This window comes from Sporothrix schenckii (assembly GCF_000961545.1).
Source record: "Sporothrix schenckii 1099-18 chromosome Unknown Cont47, whole genome shotgun sequence".
NCBI classification, from domain to species: Eukaryota; Fungi; Ascomycota; class Sordariomycetes; order Ophiostomatales; family Ophiostomataceae; genus Sporothrix; species Sporothrix schenckii.
Window position 1 is genome coordinate 3,644,752 of NW_015971148.1, and position 21,769 is coordinate 3,666,520.

Genomic DNA, 21,769 nt, shown 5'->3' on the forward strand with positions numbered 1-21,769 from the left:
GACTGTTAAAGTGTTTTCAAGTTGATAAATTTTACTTTATCGCATCGTCTCCAATCCATGTGCCGGAGCCCGATGGAATGGACCTGGTTGCGTCGATGGCAATTTTACACAGCGAGACAAAAGTAGAAAATTATTAACACACAAAGAAATGGGAACTCCACAACGCCAACCGATTTAAAAAAGGGGCCTCAGAGAGCAATCTCCAGACAGTAGCGAGTAGAGGACAAACGGAAGAAAAAGGAAAGACATAGGCAAGTCGAAAAAAAAAAGGCCTGACAAGGGAAACGAAAAACAAATTGCAAAGCAACATAGCTACAGTCAAGGGAGAAGGGGCCGAATGCATGCCATGGTTCTCAGCCCAACTCGCTTCGCCCTTTTCCCGTGCAGCCACAGGACACCACAGCCATGAAAACCGTTGTTGTGGTGATATCAAGGCTGCAACTGTGTACGACATACGATTGCATTAGGATGAAGGGCACCATATGGAGGCAAGGATGCAACCACCTAGCCTGTTGGTTTGTACTCCTAGTTTGTGAAAGTAAAATCGCTTGGTTGGAGCTGTTGTCTTGGCACAAAATGGAGTAGATCAAGTGAGACGACGAAGGTCAATCGATGGTCGTGAGGATATAGAACAGGGGCAACGCTTTGGAGAGAAGAGAGCAGGGAATGCAAAGACGACCGACTCGACACAGGACGCAAACGGCGAGATACGAAACAGGGCCAGTAGGATTTCGGCCAGTCCAGAAAAGAAGAATAAGGGAAGCGTGAACAATGAGGGCATCGCCAGTTTTGCATTGTCGCAATTTCGCGGTCTCGGCAGGTCGATTTGTCGTTGGCGGTCAGGGAGAACATCGATACTTTGTCGATCATTCCTACCACAACAGTTCCTCTTCGGGTGTTGTGCCTGTGCCTGCAACAGCGCGCCCTTGTTCATTTTCCACTTTGCAGACTGCAAGAGCGATCGTCTTCCGGAGGGGTGTGGGACAAACTGTTTACACAGTACGCTCGTTCAGGAGCGATCGTCGGCTGCCAGGTGTACGAAGTAGGCTTTGGTGCCTTCCCTGTTCTGTCTCTTGGTCCGTGGCACGCGCTGGTTCCTTCCCTGTTTCCTGTGGCCAAGCAAGCAGACAATACATCGTGGGCTGCACAATGCCCCTGCTTAATTCTCAATGTATGACTCGCCGACGTCAACAAGCTCCAACGCCAACGCATTCAGACAGGTTCCCCAATCCCCCTGCAGTGTCTCTGCGAGTCTGCGTCTCCGCGTCTCTCGTCACAGGAAACACCCAGTAATGTGAACGAGAACAGGTAGCTGGACGTGCTTGGACCAATGGCGGCACCAGCAGCCACCAACCCCCCCCCCCCCCCGGCCACTCCGTGCAGCAGCGCGATTTTCCTGTTCTTGATGCGCTGTGCTTGGTGGGCCTCGTTGTTGTTGTGCTGGACGGCGACCACGGCAAAATGAATCTGAAAAGGAACGCAGCATAGAAAAACGGCCATATTCAGTTAAGCGGGTTGGGCCTGGCCGCCAGTGCCTGCCCCGATTTCAACCGGGCCAGGCCCCAATCACACCGGAAATGGCAGGGGCGATAGGCCACTGGCGACCAGCCACCCACGATCGGCGCCTGTGCTCTCCGTCTCCCATAGCCCATACAATGTATTTCGTACGGAGTAGTGCGATTATGGATTATGCTTGTCATGGAACCAGTCTGGGTCTTCTTTCCTTGGTTCGTCCCCTTGTTGGCCATCGCCTATTGGCTGCGCTACAGGGGTCTCCCCAGCGCGACGTGAGATTGCACCCCGTTCGAGCGGCGATTGGGCCGCTCGATCAGAGGTTGCAGTGGGAGATATCGGCGGGAAACCCAATCGACTAACCCCGTCCCCATTTTTTGTTATTTCGTGAGATACACTTGAAAGCGAGTGGAGTGGCAGAGTGGTAGTATGACCGCAATACAACGCAGTTGTAAGATGCTACCGACGCACTACGAAGTACTACGGCAAACCGGAGCATTGCTTCTTCCCCGGCAACAGCGACAGAAGAGAGACGACGCAGCCACAGGGATGGTATCGTAGCTCGAGGTGGCCGACGCTAGCAAAGCCGAAAGTTGCTGTCTGCGCAGCTTTTTTTCAGCTCTTCGGGTCTTTTCCCGTCGCATTTAACCCTTTTCCCTTTCAGCTCTGTTCAGCTGGTTTGTTCGTTGCGAATCTCATGCCAACAATGACAACAACTCGCTTGTCGACTCCGTCGCTGGTCCATCGTTGGGTCCACTGATTTTTGACCGCTGTTGTCGTCCTACATGGCCACGACCATATCGACAATCACAGCCACCGTTGATGGCCAGCCGCCGAGGAAGGTCAGCCATCACCAACCTCCTCCACGTCCCAGGTCAGTAATTGCCTCGTGCGTCCGGTCTAGAACCTTTGCTGGCGCTGTGCACTGAACGTGCCACATCCTACGTGGCCCTTGCACCTCTCCTCTTGTTTTCCCCATCTCCAAAGAGCTCCCGCTTCTAGTTGATGCTCTTGTGCTGCCACGTGATGAGAAAACCGACACAGCGCTTGCTGTCATATCGAAGCTCGATAGCGACGCCATCGAGTCTGTTGACCGGTAAGATATCTCCTGACTGCTTGGACCGTTTGCGAAAGGCTCTCACTCAGCACCAGGGGGCAACTAGTAAGACATGGCGAGCCGACCAACGGTCCGGAAAGCCGCCCCAACGATGTCATAATGACCAAATCATCCAAAGTCATCCAGAACCATTCGCAGCCGGGATGCGGATGCTCTCTGGCACTCTGGGTTTCTCGAGAATGGAGAATGTGTTTCGACGGCCAATAGCTTTTGCACACGGTCAATTTGGCCTGCTGCTGTTTTGCTGTTTTGCTGTTTTGGCCAGCATGGTCCTCTGTAATGCTAAGACCGGCTTGGTGCATGTACCACACCGCTCAGGCCCCATTTCGTCATAGCCGGCTGTCTTGGGCATGGTTGCGTCCAGGCCAGGCCCCAAAAAGTGGAGAGACCCACTCTTGTCCGCCGTCTCTTTCGATTTGTGTTTTTTTTTTTTTTCAAACCCATTGGGCCTCCGGCCTTGGACCTTGGGATCTTGCGCGGAGCTTACCTGCGGAAGGAGCATGGGGGGCCTGGCCTGGGGGGGCGAACACCCCTAGCTCGTCACCTCAACACATCCCTGTCCAGCTCAAAACTCAGAACCTCAGACGATACCCGGAGCAGGCGCAAACTGGGCCAGGGAAAGAACGATCCGGGATAGATGCGCTGATGCGCACGGCCAATTGAACTTCAATGACTCCATCGGAAGGCACTGGCAGGCCAATGGCAGTCCAATTGACTGGTGGCTGACCGTGGCTAGATGTCCAAAGCCTCTCAGACGAGGCAATTACTTCAATTACTTGTATCTTTCTGACAGGGGGATCACTGTATCTGAGCTTCGAAGTTCGGCATCTCCACCCTTCTCACTTGCCTACCAACCACGGCAGGCGCCACTGACGACAGACAGCAGCTCCCGATTCAGCACACACGGCCATCCTGCCCACGATTTAGCTTCCTTAGTCGTAAGATATGTGTCTGTGGCTTGGCTTCTTGGGGAAGAACCGGAGGCCGCTCCTGCCATGTTCGCCTCTCCATCTGTAGCTGCCGGACGCGTTTCTTCATCCGCAAGCAGCTGCACCTGCCAACATCCGGCTGTGCGTATTGTGTCTCTGTCTGTACCTACATCCGCACGACAAGTGTGCCTTCACATCAAACGCGCATGGTTAGCGTGGTCGGGAACTGCGATCGGCAGCTAGAACAGAGACACTTGCTGAGTCGCCTTTTCTCCTGCTCCCTGCTGCGTCGTCTGATCACGATCCGGCTCCAGTACCAATGAGCCAAAAAGAGAAAGAGAAGAAAAAGAATGGACCAGTCATGGAGCTACCCTTTAGGTCGTTTGTTCGTTCTTTCCCTCTTGTTCCTTGTTCTGCTCGGACAGGTTTGCCCCCCCCCCCTCTCTCCCCAATCACGATGCATCGCACTTTCCCTGCTTGGAAACTCTGTGCTCCCCATGTAGCCCGCGTACCTTCCTAAAAAACAGAGCTACTCAAGTTGCCATCTGTTGACCAGTCGCTCTTTCCGTTTTGTAGTGGTATCTGTCTTTGACGCGTCCATGATCGCTCTTTCTGTTTTGTAATGCTTTCGTTTCGCCTCCCCACGCGCGCCTGCCAACTTTTTTTTCTCCAGTCGCCCATGTCTTCCTGACCTTCTTCGCTCCAAAATATTTTCCATCTTCTCTCTCCATCTTTTCATGCTTCCTTTTTTCAGCACCAAAACATACACCATCTTCTCCACTTTCCTCTTCGCGTAAGGTACGTACAGCACATCCTGGTCGTCCCAGTCTCTTGCTTTACACATATTGTTTTTTGCCTCTTCCCTCTTCCGTGCCGTCATGCTGAGCAACAACCCGCTCTGAGTCCTGGCAGCTGTGTCTTGCAATCCGTCTGTCAAAGACGTATGCCAAATGTACTTTTCCGTCGTCTTAGCTCATGTCACCTGTGGCTCCCTCCCCGTTGTCCATGGTCCAAGGTCCCAGGCCCCAGGTCCATTCCATCACCAGAAAAAGGAAGAAAAAAACACAAATATATCTATCCCTCGCTACCTCTCTCCCTCCCTCCCGCAAAGGCCTTGCCCTCTCCTCTTTTCTCCTTTTGACCATCGTCAACATCTCTCATTTTCCTCGCTAACTCCTACCAAGACCAATCCCAATCTCGTCTCCAACGGCAATTCCGTCCAGCCTACCTTTCAACGGTACCTGATTTTCTGTAAGTGAGACATCGTCTGTTGCATTGGCTTCCACAAGGCCCACGTCCACGGGTGTTTGCATGCTACGGGGCAGACGGGAGAAGCAGAGTCAATGCTCTCCAGTTTTCTCTTGGGTGGCATCTCTTCTCTCCTGTCTCGTTGGCTCTCCATATTGCCTCCTTTTACCCTTTCTCCTTTTCACTTTCCTTCCGATACCACCATCTTCGCCATGGACAACCACCTCTAGCCAACCATTTTACACCGAAATTCATGTACGCCAAAAGTTTCAATTTTAAAAAGGGTCAACGAAAGACGCGCCGCTTCGTCTCCGTCCCTTTTTGAAATTGCATTCAGACCATCACAACTCCCTAGCTTTGTTTTATTTGTCCGCGTCCAGTGTCTCTCCACTTGGCGGTCGACTCTCCTGCACCCTCTTTCTCTTCCCACCCCCCCCCCTCCCTTTTACCTTCACTTTATTCATCGTCCCGAACTCTTTCGTCGAACGATCGGTTGGGCTTAGCTCAGATCTGTCATGGGGCGGGTCCTGCCACTTGATTACGCCCCCATATTTGGTCTGTGTTGAACTCAACCCATGACTTGCAGTCAATGAGTCGGTTCATGAATATATATCAACCTCGGGTGATCCCTTGCCAGCTTTTTCTTGGAAATCTTGTTTCCCTTGATCTGTTTCTTTTTTCCTTCTCTTCTCTTTTCCTTCCTCACCTTATCCTCGTCTTACTCTATCCCTTTTCTCACACCTATTTTCGCCGTCAGAAAAGATTCGCGCGCAAGCCACACGCACACACTACATCTAAAGTCAGCCCGCATTCATTCACCTTGTGGACGGTAACCAAGCGTCCGGTACATTGACATGAATTGCACAAAACTAACCATCTTTTCTTTACAGAACCCTCTATCCAAAATGGTTTCCCGTGCTGTCCTCGCCACCGTTGTGGCTGCTGCGGTCGTGAACGCTCAGTTCCCCGCCAACTTCCCTGCTTGCGGTGTATGTTTTGACCCTCGTCAATCCACATGGACATACGCCCGGACATATGCCCGTCTTCGAAAATTCCTCTAACGCTAACACCCAATGTAGACCACCTGTATCAACAACATGGCCGGCCAGAGCAGCGCCCTGGGCTGCCCTTCGTCTACGGACTACAAGTGCCTGTGCAGCAACGAGAACTTCATCTTCGGCATCCGCGACTGCTCGTACGAGTCTTGCGGCAGCGACTCCAACGCCGCTGAGGTTGTCAAGTACGGTGTCTCCCTCTGCTCGTCGGCTGGCGTCGCTGTTCACACCACCACTACTACTGGTGGTGCTGGCGGTGCTGGCGGCCACACTGGCACCACCACTGGCGGCAGCGAGCCCACTAGGACCGGCGGCGCTGGCTCTGGCTCGACCACGACCGCCGGTGGCAGTGGCGGTGCTGGTGGTGTCGGCGGTGGTGCCGGCGGTGGTGCCGGTGGCTCGGGTGGTTCTGCCACTACGGGTGCCTCTGGAACTGGCGCTGGCAAGACTGGCGGCGCTGGTTCTGGCAACGGTGGCAGTGGTAGCGCCACCGCCACTAGCACGGGTGCTTCTGCCTCGGGCACTGGTGGTGCTGGCGGTGCTGGCGGTGCCGGCGGCGCTTCCGGCTCGGGCGCTGGTGCCTCGGGTGCCAGCGGCAGTGGTGCCGGCGGTGCTAGCGGCACTGGTGCTGGCGGTGCTGGCGGTGCCGCCGGCTCGGCCACCTCCAAGGCTGGCGAGGCTGGCAGCTCTGCTACTTCCAAAGCCGGTGAGGCTGGCAGCTCGGCCACCTCCAAGGCTGGTGGTGCTGCTGGCTCGACCTCTTCGAGCAAGGCTTTCGTGAGTTCACCCTTCTCTATCATTGCTGCAGCGCATCATGTTTTGAACTGCTTTTCTAACCTCTCTAGGCTCCCATCGTTACTGCTGCCCCCGTTGGCATCCTGGCCGCTGCTGCCGGTGTTGCCGCCGTCCTGCTGTAAAGTGCCGAATGCACTTTCAGTTGGCGCAGACATTGTCAGCATCCACGGTCAATTAATGCTCCACCCGCTGGAAAGGCGAGTGTAATCATCGAACGCAATTATAAAACTGAGTTGGTCGTAAGACTTGCTGGCAGTGGACAAGACAAAGAAAACAGTTAGAGAATGTAATGTGTGTGATGGCGGGATGGTCTCTTTTTTATATGTTTCTCCGCTTGACGTTCGATTTGATGACTTTTTCCTTTTCATTTCTTCCGTTCATTTTCACAATACCAAAGTCCCAGGGTGCCCGGCGAGGCCCCGAAAGTTAATACGAATAATACGAACGTCTTAAAAAAGTAAATAAACCAGTCCTCAATTGCAAGGATATAAATAATTGTGTGTGAATGTGGGAATAAGCTAACACAGTGAAGTAAGCGTCTATTTTTTGGAAACCAGTACTGAATAGGCGCTGAAAGTTAGTGATAAGAACCAATGTTGGTCTTCTTCGTACTAACGTATTCCGTACAGCGAGGTCATTCACGGATTATGACGGTAGATATGATTTGAAACTGTACAAAAAGTTTTCCTTCGGAAAAGAAAACAAAAAAAGCAAAGGACCCGAAACGATTTCATACTCTAAACTTAAAACAAATAGGCAAAATAGCAATATAATGACATAATACCCTCAAAGTCTACATTAATTTCTAAGTATGATTTATAGTTCCACTGCTTATCTTGTCCTGAATACTGCAATGTCTTATATAATTTCTCACTTGTAAAAGTAACCTTTATGGTTTTTTTTTCTCGCTAATGTCATTACTCGCCGACAAATAAAGCAAAATGTCAAAGTAGAAAAATATTAAAATATTTGTTTGAGTGGACTATGAAAAAGCATGCCCTGGTATCCTATGGGACAAAAACGACTTTATCTCGGACGAGACAATGCATCCTTTTGTCATTCATTACGAAAAATTTAATTTTGCCAACAGAAGACACGAAAAAAGGAGAAATAAGGAAACAAAAAAGAGAAAACGGTTTATGTCCGCTCGGCAGCCGCCGCAGGAACAGCCACCGATTCAAGCGGCACGGTGGCCGCGGAGGCAGCGTCCTCGACGTGGGCGGCGGTCTCGGCTTGCACGACATTTGCCTTCTCTTGGTCAATGGTGGCATTCTTCTCGGCAGCCTGGATATTGGCGCGGGTCTGCAGCTTCTTGGCGACGTTGAGGTGCAGGTATGGCTCCATGTTGGGCACCAGGAAGGCGGCGGCAATGAGAATGACAGAAAAGGGGATGGTGCAGTAAAAGACAATCTTGAAGCTCTCGGCATAGGCCGTGGGGAGGCTGGCACCGACGGCGGCCTCGACGGCGGGGGTGATATCCGGAACAGCAGAAAAATTGCCGGCAGTGATGCCGGCGTACAGTGCAGGCAGAGAAGAATCGGGCAAGCCGGCCTCGGTGGCGGCGGCGCCAACGTACTTGGGGATGTTGGTAGTCAGCTTGTTGTTGAGCACCGAGACATACAGGGCCTGGGCGACGGCACCGCCAAGCGCGCGGATGGAGCCCATGACACCAGTGGCGAGGCCAATGTCCTGGGATTCCTGGACGAGGGTGACACCGGGGAAGGTAATGTTGTCGACGTAGCCGATGGAGACGAGGCCGAGAATGCCGAGGGCGAGGAACATGTTGTGGGTGCCGGTGGTGATGGAGGCAAGCGGGGTGATAAAGGCCATGGCGCAGATCGAGGCAATGACGGCCTGTATCTTGACGCGGGGCACGTAGCCGAGCGCGAGACCACCGAGGACCTGGCCGAGCAGAATGCCGCCGCCGACGACCGACGACTGCCAGCCAATCTGGAGGCTGTCGGTGGTGTACAGGGTGCCGACAATGGTGGGCCAGAGGACGGTCATGGAGTAGTAAATCATGGCGCCAATGGTGGCGACAATAACAATGCCGACGAAGCCTTTGTTCTTGAAGAGACGGGGCGGCATGAGGGGCTGGACCTTACAGAAGTAGGCCTCCCAGACGACAAAGGCAACAATCGTGGCAAAGCCAATGAGCAGGGTGCACAGAGTCTGGACGCTGGCCCAGGGATAGATGGTGCCACCCCAGGACAGGCCGATGAGGAACAGGACGCAGCCGCCGACAAAAAGGAAAATGCCAACGTAGTCAATCTCTTTGACAGCCTGCCACCGGGTCTTGCCAGCAACATGAAGTTGGGTGTAGCTGGGCGGGTGGTAGAGGAAGAAGAAGAGGATGGCGGTGATGCCGTTGAGAATGATGCCAATGTAGTAGCTCCAGCGCCAGCCCGCGGCAGTGTTGTTGATGAAGGAGCGGGCGATGATGGGGCCGAAGACGGCAAACGGCAGACTGGACAGGAAGCAGATGGTGACGACAACGCCGCGGTGCTTGTTGGGGACGAGCTCGCCAAGGGTGATACCAAACGACAGCTGGCCGGCAGCCGAGAGGCCGTTGAGAAGATTGGCGCCGATGAGGGTGTTGACATTCTTGGCGACGGCGCCGACGATGCAGCCGACGAGCGAGAGGAAGGTGGTGCCCATGACCATCCACTTGCGGCCGAAGATGTCGGAGAGACGGCCGATGAGCAGGAAGCCGATGCAGGAGCCGAGCGTCCAGACGGTGGCGACCCAGTTGATATCGGGAGAGTTGCCCAGGTCGGCGTTGATGAGGGACAGGGTGTTGGCGGGCAGCACCCAACCGAGATATGCGCAGATGGAAGCGCAGCAGATGGCCTTCGGAGAGGTGTCAGCAGAAGCAAGATGCAATGGTGATGTGGCGTGGATTGGACGACAGCTCACGCTCTCTCTGTACTTACCACCATGGTGCCCAGGAAAGCCGGACTGTAGTAGTAGCCCTTGGGCATGTCCTCTAGGTCACCGCCAACGGCATTGGCGTCAATGTAGTCGACGGTGCCGTCGATGTGAGCGACCTTGGCGACATCCTGGCCGTCGATGAACTCGTGGACCACCTTGCCCTCGTGGATCGAGTTTCTGTCGGCCGACATTTTGAGGGGGGAGGGTGCAATAAAAGGACGGGGAGAAGAAGTCAGAACAAAGATGAAAGAGATGTAAAGACTCAGAGGGTGAACTAAATGACAAGAGCGAAGAAAGGGGACGAAATGAGAAAATACAAAAGAAGAAAAAGGACAAGATCGTCACTCGGCACAACAGAACAGGACGGGTGTCCAGTTTGTTCTTATATTCTGTATATCCCTGCGAGAGACGATAACAAATACAAAAGAAAGAAACGTAGTCAATGCATACCAACAAACACAGAAAGGGGAAGCTTCTCCGAGAGACAAGGTTGGGGGAGGCGAGACACACAAAGGATGGGGACGAGAATGGGGTAAGAGCATGGAGTCTGGAGTATGGATCACTTCGTATGGAGTACGGGTTGGAGGAAGGGAGCAATAGAGACGGAATCTGGGGAAGATTCCGAGGAAGATGATAAACAGAACGGGTTGAAAAGGCGTCTGTTTTCGAGCGTGACCAGCTCTTCTCCAAAAGACGGGGCGCAGAGTTGCTTGCTCGAATGAAACTTGGTCATTGTATTGGGTTGCATCGTCGTTGTCCCTTTTTCTTTGTTCCCTATCCTTTTTGGCTGCATCAACCCCAAGAGCTTAAGCCATGTTCTGGGGACACGAGCTCATGTACCCTGCACGGTCTTGGCCACGGACCCGGGCCCCAAGGATGAGATTAACCAGGTTGTCTCGGAGGGTGAGTTCTCTCTTTCTTTTGCTGTCATATTCTCTTCACTCTTCCCCCTCCTTTCACTGGACAACACGCGGCCTCTGCAAACCACCCTGGAGCGCTAGTTGGGCTAGAGCAGGCCGCTAGGCTGGGATCGTAATGATGCGAGAGAACGAAGGCCATGGGAGAGAGCCAAGCTTTGGTCAGACCGTAGCGACAAAGGCCATGAAGAACAGGGAGATCTGTTGGTAGAAAGCAATATTAGTATTAAAACGGTCAGATTGTGCGACACTTGCCGTTCGAATCAAACTAACTTTAGCAGAGCATCATCACATAGGGTAGCTGTGTACTGTGTTTTGTGTTTTGTCGTCTTCTGTTGTGACATGTCGTGTGCTGTGGCTACGTTCGCTCGCCTGGCCGGAAATGGCTTCGCGCCATGTTGTTAAGGGCGGAACGAGGCGGTTGTTGGTCAGAATGATGGAGACGATCGAGCTGGCCTCTTGAGACGATTCCGGAGTCGATTCCAAAGAGTCTGGGGCAATAGGTAGGGTTCATCGACGCTGTACGTGAGCACCGTGCATTGTTTGTTGACAATGAGTAAAAGGGATCGCAAAAAAGGAACCGACACTCGTTTTTCGTTCCCCGGCAGAAGACCTCTCGCCCTTCTGTGCCTCGCTTGCTCCTTCCTTCCTTCTTTAGTTTCTAAATCTGGCAACGGCGCTCCTGCCCCCTTTCCTTTGAGGTCTCCTTGCAGCTCCGGCCTCGTGGCAACGCTTCCTTTGGGGTTCATGCCCGGAAGGTGCCCACGAGAGCCTCCAAGAGCGAGCCCCTACTTTCCCCAACTTGTAGGATTTGCAGGGGTTTTGCTTCGAAGACTTAAAGAGCCTGTCTAGTCCTTGGCGGTCCATTTGACTGTCTGGAACTTGCGGCACAAAGGAAGGAACCGACGTGTCGCTACGAATTCTTTGCAGCCTTTCTCAGGCAGGTGCGACGGGGCCATGTGCCTGCGGCGAGCCGTCTGAGTAGGCAGGCACAGCGCCCGTAACCATGAATAAACGGACCAGACACATGAGCAGTGGCACTTCGGAACAACAGGAACTCTTTGGACAGTGAAATTATGCATCGCTCCTTCCGTCAGCCAACCGTCTCTGTTTCCTCCCCAACACCCCTTCCGTCGCCCTTTCCTTCCTTCTACGGAACCAACAGACAGGCTCTTTTTATTTTGGCGGTTTGGCACGCACAACATTTATTTCGGGAAGGAACCTCTTCTCCACACTTGGCGACCCCAACGTAAAAGCGGAACCCTCTCCGCCTGGAAGCTGGGGGTGGATTGAATAGGGAATGTGGGCGCCAATGGTGGAAGCTGGATTAAAGCGGGGCTATTTTCCACCAGCCAATGGTATTGTATGTTTCTTCGTTGTCTGGAAAAGGTCTCCCGTGCGTCTGTGCTGAAGACACAGAGAACGAAGACAAACCAGACACCAGAGACACAGACAACACACTAACGAACAATGTCAAGAAACAGGGCCTCTCATTGCAAATTGGCTCGTTCGTTTTCGACCTATGACCAAAAGAGGCAACAATAAAACGCGTCACAACTTGGGCCTGCGAGATTCTCGTCCGCCGCCGAAAGCGAAGACATTTACGCCGTGTTTGCCTTTGAGTTCGTCGGTGGTAACGCGAACGTGGCAGCCAATATGGGTGCAAGTGTTTAGTGCTGACCCGGCTTCCATTCGGATATGGATACCATTTGCAGATGTTCCAACGTCCTGACTATAGACGGGTAGATCGGATTATAGTCAGCTCCGTTGTAGGAGCTGGAGTACACGACTTTCTCACTTCTCTGGATGACCACCGGCGCCGATATCGTTTTTCTAGAAGAGAAATGACACCGACTTGCGAATCGCAGCAGGCAATGGTAAGCAGGGGGGAAAATGGACCCTGCAGACGTCGGGACATGGAAAAGCACATGGCCGCCAAGAAGCTAGACACTACAAGCCACGAAAGTAGAAACGTCTTGTAAAAGTACCAGACGAAACTACTGGACGGTCAAGTAGCTGGCTGGAAAAGCCAACGAGGGGAATGCCTATTGGAGTGGTGGCCATGTGCCGTGATGTTTCACTCTATTACATTCCAAATCGACTCTAGAGACATTTGCAGCAAGGCGTTTGTCACACAGGAGTGCCACAGAGAAACTGCAGATAACGAATGTAAAACGAACAACGGCTAGAAGAACACGCCAGGGGATATTGGATGGTACCACTTTCCTCTGGCTTATGTTGCAGAAGGTTACGTTTGCAGTTCCCTTTATTGTTGAGACGTTTATTTCAAGAGTAAGGTTTTTATTCTCTTCCGGTTACAAAGTACGCCGTACTGAATTCGCCGTACAGAGACAACGCAGACCAAAGACGAAGAAAACGTCGTGCCCAGCCTGCAAGACGGCTCTAGCCATGTACTCCATACATCAGGTAAGTTTTCGATGGTCGAAATCCACAAACACAAACGATTGCAAGTGCTCCATTTGAAACGGTTCTTCAATCCCGGTACATTGGGATGACACGAGATCATGTGTCCAAACACCACTAGCTTGCACGGCTGCCATCCTTGCCGCTACCAGTTGCCATTCCGGCCTTGCCGCCGATCAAAAAGACTGGGACGAACTTGATCGGCGTTGCCAGTATTATTCGGAGTAACTTTGGCGCTTGGAGCTGAGGAAGGAGGTTGTCCAACTGGCCAACAGCAAGCAAGAGAGTTCTCGGGAGACTGCTCCAACATTTGTCTTCCAGCTCTTTGTATCATGTCTACTGGAACGTGATACGCCATCCCTAGGCGGCAGCAACGTCGGTAGGTCGTAATAACTGGAGTAGACGAGAATACAAATATGTTTGCCGACGACTGGTTCGACTGTATGATTCTACACCATTCACAGAAGACAACGAAAATAGACTGGGAACACGTTTACCGGATTGAACACCATCTGCACCACACCTGGGGACGGATATGCAAATTTTATAGCGTATGGGGTGCGGACGAGTTGATGTGTAACTCCGGATCAAGGTCACCACATGTGAAGACAGGAAAAAGAAAGGAAAAGGCTGAGTAAAAAGGTTGTAGTATATGTACAATGGCTTGTTCTCCCAGAAGGAGAGTGTTGTGTGTATTGTGTGCTACAACGGCGAAGGGGATAACTACCATGTAGTATGGCAAGGTAAGGCAGAATAGACAGATAAACCAAGAAAATGCACAAAATCTATTAAAAGATGTGTTGGCGACAGCGGCGCTCAACAAATGAAAATGCGCAAAAATATGCTAATAGAAGCCTCCCATCAATGCACAAAGCGACACACCCGCATATAGATACAAAATAGATCCGCTGTCTGCTCTTGCTGCTTCTCCTGTGGCCAGGAAAGGCCAACAAGATGGAATGAAAGCACACGTTGTGGTGTTTGTACAAATATTTATATAAAATCCCTCCCACTTGAGTGCAAAGCCACCTCGGGGCTTCTGCGGGTATAATGGAGGTATGCCTCCCTCTTTTCATTCGTCTTTCGCGTCTTTCGCGTAATTCTCGTGCGTTTCATAAACCCAGTCCCCAAAGCCCCATGAAAAATGCTCTGCCCCTGGAAAAGTCCCCCCATCCTTGCCGTCCAAAAATTGATTTCATGTTCTTTGTAAATGAGACGATGTGAGAAAAAACAAGCCAATGACATTTCAGTGTCGTCCACGTCCGACCAACGTTAATTGTCGCCGGTCGTGGTGGTCGTGCCGAGGCCCACCTTCTTGGCCGTGTCGGTGCTGCCGATGCTCGTACTGGTGTCCCGGCGACGAGCCATGTGCGTTGTGCGGCTGCCAGAGCCCGCGAATCCACCGGAGCCCCCGAACCCAGAGCCGCCGCTACCAGGCATCGGCCCAAAGGCAGTCACCTTCTTCTTGGCCTTCGCCATCATGATGCCGCCGTCCGAGTCGCTGTCGTCGTCCTCATCGGTGAAGCAACGGCTGTTGCCGCGGACCGGAGTGGCCAATGGGGTGCGGGACGACGTCGAAGTAGACCGGCCCGTGGCGGCAGCGCCGGCCGTTGCAGCCGTGTTGTCGATTTCCACGGGGATGGCACCACCACTGCCCCAGCCTTGCTGGTCTTTGAGGCCGACGAGTGGGAAGGCAGCCGGCTCTTTGCCCAGCAGGGCAGGCGGGGTCAGCGAGTCCGAGACGTCGCCGGGGCCACCAACGACACCGGGGTTGCCGAGGAACTCGCCTTCCACATCATTCGACACCGAGGAGGCACCACTCAGCAGGGCGGGTAGCGACGGGTCCGACTGGAAAACCATAGTCATCATGGCGTTGGAGCTTCCCTTACGGTGGCCCGGCTGGCTGCTGCCGGCACTGGTGGTGCTATTCGTGCTATGCACGAACGAGTGGTGGGTCTTCTCACTGGGGCTGGTGAGGGGCGTCTGGTTGAAGCCCTCCTCGAGAGACACAGAGCTGGACGAAGTGGTTGTGGCAGAGGTAGGCGCAGCAGTTGTGTCCAGGCCGGCGTTGGTCAAAGGCACCGCAGAGGCATCCACAGACGAGTTTGTGTTTGGCAACGCCGACAGGCTGTTGGACTTACCGCGGCCCACAGCTGTGGTGGCGTCGTTGGCGACGATGTCCTGGACCCGGTGTGCCGTGGCCGGACGCTCGACCAAGGTCTGGGCTTGTGTCTGCGTCTCTGGCCGAGTCTGCATCTGAGCCTGGGGTTGCGTCTGTGTCAGCGTCTCAGTCTCGGTCTCGGTCTCGTCTGAGCCAACGGTCGACGTCGACAGGTGCAGGCTCGGTTGTTGCATGCTACCAGGCGCATTCGCCACGCTCAGACCGACAAGAGCTTCAGCACGTTTGTCCGGGTTGACAAAGACGATGCCGGCGCGGTCGACCGAGCGGGTGCGGGCGTTGAAGGTGATGTCAGCGGACGAAGCCGAGCGGACTTCACGTGTGCGGCGGCCACTGGTGGAGGCGTCCAAGGGTAGGACGGCTGTAGGCGTCGGGGGCACTGTCTGGATGTCGCGCAGTATCGACGCGCGGCTCAGGATGGCGTTGCTGATGGACCGGGAGTGGACGTGTCGGGTCATGGGGCGGGACGGCGGCGTGGCGGGGCTAGCTTCGCCAGAACCGTCGATGTTGTAGTTGTAGACGGTGTTGTTGGTACTGGCGACGGGCATCTCGAGCATCGCGGGCGGGAGTTGTACTGCCGGCTCGGTTGCTGACGTCTCTGGCAACGTCAGCTGCTGCAGCTGCGACGGAGGGAACTCGGAGTGGGGGGTTCTCTCGTCGGGCGACGCATACGGGCTTGCAGTCTGGCTCTGGGCCAGTGGGTGGTCTTGCCGGGGCGAATCGGCCGCGGTGGCGGCGGAGGCGGTGGTAGTAGTGCCGGGAGCACCTGGTACGGGTGGTAGTTGGGTGACGGTGGCAAAGTAATCGTTGACCTCGGCCTTGTGCAGGCTCTTGCGGCGGGCGTCGCGGGGATTGTTGCTGGTGTGGTAGTGATGGAAGCCCAGCGGGCTCGACGAGGCCGGCTGGTGGCCCTGGCTGTACGAGTGCATGTGACCGTGACTGTGGCTGTGGCCATGGTTGCCGAAACCAAAGACGTGGCCGTGGTTGCTGTTTCCGGGGCTGCCCGTGCTGTTGTGGTGCTGGAGGGTGGCAGGCAGAATGTTGATGGGTTGGGACGACAACGCCGCGGCGGCCTGGTCGCCGGCTACGGCACGGGAGCTGCTCGCAGCGGAGCTGGCAGCGCGAGCGCGCGTGGACGAGGGGGCCGCACTTTCGTCACGCTCAGGTCGCGAGTGCATGACCTTGTCGACGGCGCGCTTGACGGCAGAGCGCGCGCGCTGCAAAAAGTTGAGAGGCACGACGGCGTCGCCGATTTCCTCTTCGTCGACGTGGATGGTCCGGTCCTGGTCGCGGGCCGGGTCGGTGTCGCTGAGCCAGGCAGCGACGTTGGGGAGGTCCTCGGTGACCCAGGGGTGGCGCTTGATGTCTTTGAGGCGGATTCGCTTGTCGGGGTTTTTGATGAGCATCTTGCGCAGCAGATCGAGAAGGGAGTCGCTAATCTCCTCGTACTCGGGTTCGGCGTCGCTGCGGTAGGGGTGGACGTTGGTCCGGCTGTAGAGGGAGGAGCCGGTGGGGTCGGTGTAGATGCCGACAGGCTTGAGGCGGCGTTTGGGGATGTAGGCCTCCTCGGTGGCGATTTTGCGGAACATGGAGAACTCGTCTTCGGCGAGGAAGGGGATGCGGGCGTAGAGGAGGCAGTAGAGGGTGACGCCGAGAGACCAGACGTCGATTTGTTCCGAGACACGCGGCGGCTCCGTGTCGATGTCGGTGTAGCACAGCTCGGGGGCGAAGAAGGCCGGGGTGCCGACGGTCTTGGACAGCTCGCGGTCGTCGTCAAAGTTGCGGGCCTCGGCTTCCGACACCGTGACGTCGGGCTCACCGTCGCGGATGGGGCGGCCAAAGTAGGAGACACCAAAGTCGGAGATCTTGACGTGGAAGCCTTTAGACCACAGCAAGTTGGCCGGCTTGATGTCGCGGTGGACGACGCCGTGGTAGTGCAGGTACTCCAGGCCCAAGACGGTGTCGCGGAAGGCAATGCGGGCCTGATGGATGTTGAAGCAGGGCACATAGGAGAAGTCGTCGGCGTAGGGGTCGTGGACCATGGAGTTGAAGTCGATGCCAGAGAGATGCGACATGACGGAGTCGGCAATGCTAGGTGAGCGCTGGCGCTGGCGGCTGCTGTCGTCCACGTAGGCGCCAAACATGCTGCCGTCGAGAGCGCTGGACATGGCGTTGGCTGGATGCAGGAGGCCGGGTGTCTGCGAACCGCCGTCGCCGCCAAAAGCGTCGTCGTCGTCGTCGTCGTCGTCGTTGTCGGCGACGAAGTTGAGGGTGTGACGATCGCCGCCGTCTTGGGCCATGTATGACAGCGGGGAGGCGTCCGAGGAGTAGGACTGGCGCGTGGGTGCGCTGGCGACCGAGACGGACGAGGCAATGCGCGAGGGCGCGCGGGAGGTGGCGCGCGAGATGGGGTGGGACTCAAGCAGGGAGGCGTCCGGGCCCAGGCCGGTGCTGGGGACGTACCACCAGGGCGGCTGGCCGTCCTCGTCGTCGGCGGAGACATGGTAGACGGTGGTCCACTCGTTGACCGGGAGCGGCGTGCCATTGGCGCGGGCGTCTTTGAGGGCGCGGATGGTGGCTTTGCGCTCGAGGACGGCATGCCAGTTGCACTCGCCGGGGGCGAGCTCGTGACCGTGGACGCCCTGCTCAAAGCGGTAGCGTTCAAAGTAGCAAATGTTGGGCAGGCCCTTCTTGCGCCAGGTCATCTCGCCGCGCTCGACGTACTCGAGGACCATGTAGATTTTTTGGAGCTCCGGGTCGTCGATGACCTCGAGGAGGGCGACAATGTTCTCGTGGCGGATCTTTTTGAGGATGGCGATTTCGCGCTTTGTGTTCTGCTGGGGGTCGACAGCGGACACTTTGCCGAGGCGGCGGGTCTTGGACAGGCGCGGGATGATCTTGATGGCGACCATGCGTTGGTCGCGTCTGTCCTGGGCCAGCTTGACCTTGCCGTGCTGACCGCGGCCGATCTCTTCGAGGACTTGATATTCGTTAATGGTCTTCCGGCCGGTAGTGAAGTCCCGGTCAACGGTAGCAATGTGCGTTCTAAAAAAAGAGAAAAAAGAAAAAGAGAGTTAGTTGCTGGCGGAAACAGACTTGTGCAACAGGCAAGTCAGCATAGCAAGAACAGGAGGGTCGTTGAACTCACTCTCGGACGGGCTGCCGTGGTGTGCCGGGGGAGTGCTCGTGTGAGATACCGCTGGGTGGAGTAGAGACGGCTGTGCCGGGGAGAGGGTGGACGGTGGCCGAGGCGGAGGAGCTGCCGGCAGCGGCTGCCAGTGCTGCCGAGGCAGAGGTCGCAGAGAGCATGGAAGCCATGGTGGGCACGTGTGGCGAGGAGTGGGAGTGCTGTTGCGGGCTGACGACGCCCGGGGAGGAGGCGGGTGTGACGCCGGTCGCGCGGAGGCCCGCGCCAGGCTGTGGAGAGGAGGGCGAGGAGACGGATGTGACGGGGAGGAGGTTGAGGAGGTGCGGGTGGTGGTGCGGCCGCGAGGGCCGCGGGTGTTCGGGCTCCATAGAGAGAGGAGAGGCTCAGGAGGTGTTTTTTTTAAGGGGTGGTGAAGAAGCGGTCGAGGCGGATGGTTGTCGTCGTTTTACGTTATTTAGGGCAAAGCGCCCATCGGCGTCGAGAAGCGTCAGTGCAGAGACATTTGCGGACTGATGCGGGCGCGAGAACCGCCGGGAGCGAGGGAGAGCGACGGCGGCGTGGTGTCTCGTGGGAAGAGGTCGTCTGGGAGAGACGTCGACGTGAGACAGAAGAAGCGCCGTCAGACGAAAGACGGGACGAGACAAAGGCGGCGAGTCGAGTCCAAGGTTTGTAGGGAGATTGCGAGTCTGCGAGTTTGTAATCTCCTCGTGTCGAGTGCGTGGTGAAGAGAAAAGACGGGAGTGCGAAAGTGGTCGAGGGACCCGGAAGGGAACGGACGAGAAACGTTGAAGTGTTTATGCGTAAAATAGAGCGCAGGGTCGTTTTTCGTTTTTGCGCGGGCCGGAAACAGGGTAAAAAAAAGAGGGGACCCTGATTTCTTGACGGGGGGGAATGAGAGAGGGAAAGTCGAGAAAAGAGAGGAGTCCAATAAAAGGAGAGAGACGGAGAGAATATGGAGAGGAGAAAACGAAAAAAGATCGTGAGGCTTGGTTTTGTTTTCTCTGCTTTCCCTTTTCCCCTGTTTGCTCTGGTCGGAGGCCCTCGGCCGGTCTTTCCTCTTCTTCAAAGATCGGCCAGAGAGTCGAAAAAGGGTGGGAAGGAGGGACGACAGGAGGAGACGAGGAAGTAGCGACCAGAGGCTCAGACGATACAGTGGAGGAGCAGTGGACGCAGCGGAGGAGTGGCTCCAGTGGATGGTGCCAGTGGGTGTCCGGTGGGCAGTGGTGACGGGTTGGTGGCGGCTTAGTGGGCGGGGCGGTGGGCGTTAGCGGAGTTTCCTCTGCTGGCTGACAGACTGGCCGTCTTGACTCGCCTTTCGTAGCGATGGACAGGGGACCGGACAGGCTCAACAGGATAGGCCAGTTCCCATGGAGGGTTAGCGGGCCACAGCGGCGAACAGTGACGACGGGCTTTTGCGTGCTGTGTTGTGGTGTTGCGGTGTTCTGCTAGAATTGGGCCAGAGAGCCGAAGGCGAAAAACCCAGCGGGAAAGGCGGACAACGACGGCTTCTGGCTTGGCACTGATGGATGGTGTGCAGTTTCACCGTAGTCCTGCACGCTGTAATGCTCTATAGTTTGTAGTTTGTGCTAGACATGCAGCGTAGCGAATGCATACAGGACTTGTTTAGTCTTTGGCGGGTCTCGACAGCATCTCTCTTGCGATACTTCGGAGAGGGTATCGATTGCGGCGTACGGAGCACAAGGGATGAGACTTCAAAGGTGCGAGTATTGTATGTTTGAGCCGCCGAATCGATGAGCCGTGGGCGGTTTGTTGTTGGAGAGACGACGCCGCAAAAGATACAAAGAAGAGGAATGAGACAATGCAGGCAAAGATGCTAGGAAGCGAAGGGACAATGGTGCCTACCGCTCGGAGTAGAAGTTCTCCGGGAAGGAGCGCCGTGCGAATTGTGTTGGGTGTCTGTGTCGTGTGTCGTCTGTCACATATCAGATGGAAGGAAGGCACGCGAGGGAAGAGCGAGCGGCACACTTTCTCGATTTGCCTGGTTCCTTCATTTCGGGAGTCCTACACTAAGTCGGAGGAAAACATACGAGGTAGGCACAACGTACCCAGTTACAATCACCGTTGCAGGTACTCCGTACTTTGCGGGAAAGGAAAGAAAGTCACTTCGTACTCGTACTCTAGAAACACATGGACTTTCGCTTCTGAGCTCCCTGCGAAAAGGTGTTCGCTGGGCGGCTTGGCACAGGTAAATTTCGTACGGAGCAAGTACTCAATATACTTCGTACGAGGACTTCGTCGGGAAAGAGGGGTGCAAAAAAGAGGGACCAGAGGGGGGACTCGACCCATCAGAAACAAGGGAAGGAGCGGGCAAAGGCCAAAGGGAACGTGCTCAACCGTGGGGAACCGCTTGCCAAAAAGCCAAAAGCGCACGGAGCAGCAGCATAAAACGGAAAGCGCAGGTACCACCCAGAGAAACCCCTGCGGGATGGTACCTCTTCGAAAATCTTTGGTCGAAAAAAAAGGGCAAAAGAACGTATCTTGCAGCAAGGGGTGATGGGCGGGGCCAAAAAAGTGAAAGCATGGGCTGGTCTTCAGCGACCAGAACAGACGAGGTACCTGTTGCATGCGTGGAAAGTGGCTGGCAGCAGAGGTACTGCTAGCGTTCATGTACGCCACCGTCTCAGACACAAACCTCGCTGGGGCAAGTGCGCATCAGTTATTTGCATTTAGGCCTTACAGAGGGAAACATGTTGGCCATCTAGTCCATTTTTAGGACAGATACTTTTTTGGTACGTCAGACACGCTATTACTTAGTACAGTTTCTTGTGGCCATCATCCAACGGTGGCCTGTGCCCAGCTGCAAAACGGTGCACACCATATGCTTATCGCGCCAATTGTGTCTTGGTTTTGATTTACGCATCGGGGCTGTGATTGGTCTACGGCGGCGTATCTTTCGATTACATGTGGAGTGGGTCCATGGCTGCCCGCCCCTGCAAATGGTTCACTGCATCAAAATGGAGCAGCTTTGGGGACGCTTTGTTGGATCGATTGCCTTCAAATTGCATGCGACATTGATGTTGGGTGAGCTGTGTGATGGCGCCTATTGTCTGCGTACCAAGCTCCAACAGCTCTTTGTTGTCGACTTTGGGCATGGAATCATATAAAGAGAAACGCGAAAGCGGTTAGGTGCCTTGTTGGTCAAAGAAGGCATTTGCGAAAGAAGGAAAGGAAAGGAAACCACGTCATAACAGCAAGTACACATGGTTCATACCTTGTCAGCGTTAGTGAGAAACTACCTCTGGGACAATATCGTATGACAAAAGAACAATGAACGCGAGGACATGAACACGACAATGCAGCCGGATGAGGTTGGGATGAGAGAGGGCAAGCGAGATTATGCCAGAAATGAAAACGAGGGAAGAAACAGGACAAGAAACGAGGGGATGTTCGAGACAGGCCGTCGTCCGGCTCGAACGGCGACAAGTTGGATTCAGCCTCTCAAGGAGAAAGCTGAAAGCTCAGCACAATTGAAAAAAGAAATGTACACGTAATA

General features: G+C 54.9%; 5 protein-coding genes across 5 annotated transcripts; 1 reads left to right on the forward strand and 4 right to left on the reverse strand.

Moving 5' to 3' along the window:
- Positions 1 to 1,212: 1,212 nt before the first annotated feature.
- SPSK_04721 (uncharacterized protein) lies at positions 1,213 to 1,500 on the reverse strand (the record flags this gene model as incomplete). The annotated part of the gene is made up of 1 exon (XM_016731518.1): positions 1,213 to 1,500. One exon carries the CDS (start codon positions 1,498 to 1,500, stop codon positions 1,213 to 1,215), a length of 288 nt encoding a protein of 95 aa, XP_016585703.1.
- Positions 1,501 to 4,087: 2,587 nt separating this feature from the next.
- SPSK_04680 (uncharacterized protein) lies at positions 4,088 to 4,438 on the reverse strand (the record flags this gene model as incomplete). The annotated part of the gene is made up of 1 exon (XM_016731480.1): positions 4,088 to 4,438. The coding sequence occupies one exon, from the start codon at positions 4,436 to 4,438 to the stop codon at positions 4,088 to 4,090; it is 351 nt and encodes a 116-aa protein (XP_016585704.1).
- A 1,273-nt stretch (positions 4,439 to 5,711) lies between these two features.
- SPSK_04415 (CFEM domain protein) lies at positions 5,712 to 6,778 on the forward strand (the record flags this gene model as incomplete). The annotated part of the gene is made up of 3 exons (XM_016731222.1): positions 5,712 to 5,795; positions 5,886 to 6,638; positions 6,707 to 6,778. 3 exons carry the CDS (start codon positions 5,712 to 5,714, stop codon positions 6,776 to 6,778), a joined length of 909 nt encoding a protein of 302 aa, XP_016585705.1.
- A 1,015-nt stretch (positions 6,779 to 7,793) lies between these two features.
- SPSK_04088 (siderophore iron transporter) lies at positions 7,794 to 9,778 on the reverse strand (the record flags this gene model as incomplete). The annotated part of the gene is made up of 2 exons (XM_016730899.1): positions 7,794 to 9,506; positions 9,590 to 9,778. 2 exons carry the CDS (start codon positions 9,776 to 9,778, stop codon positions 7,794 to 7,796), a joined length of 1,902 nt encoding a protein of 633 aa, XP_016585706.1.
- Positions 9,779 to 14,200: 4,422 nt separating this feature from the next.
- On the reverse strand, positions 14,201 to 18,623 carry SPSK_03869 (calcium/calmodulin-dependent protein kinase kinase; the record flags this gene model as incomplete). Its single annotated transcript, XM_016730684.1, has 2 exons — positions 14,201 to 18,152; positions 18,256 to 18,623. The coding sequence occupies 2 exons, from the start codon at positions 18,621 to 18,623 to the stop codon at positions 14,201 to 14,203; spliced, it is 4,320 nt and encodes a 1,439-aa protein (XP_016585707.1).
- Positions 18,624 to 21,769: the final 3,146 nt, after the last annotated feature.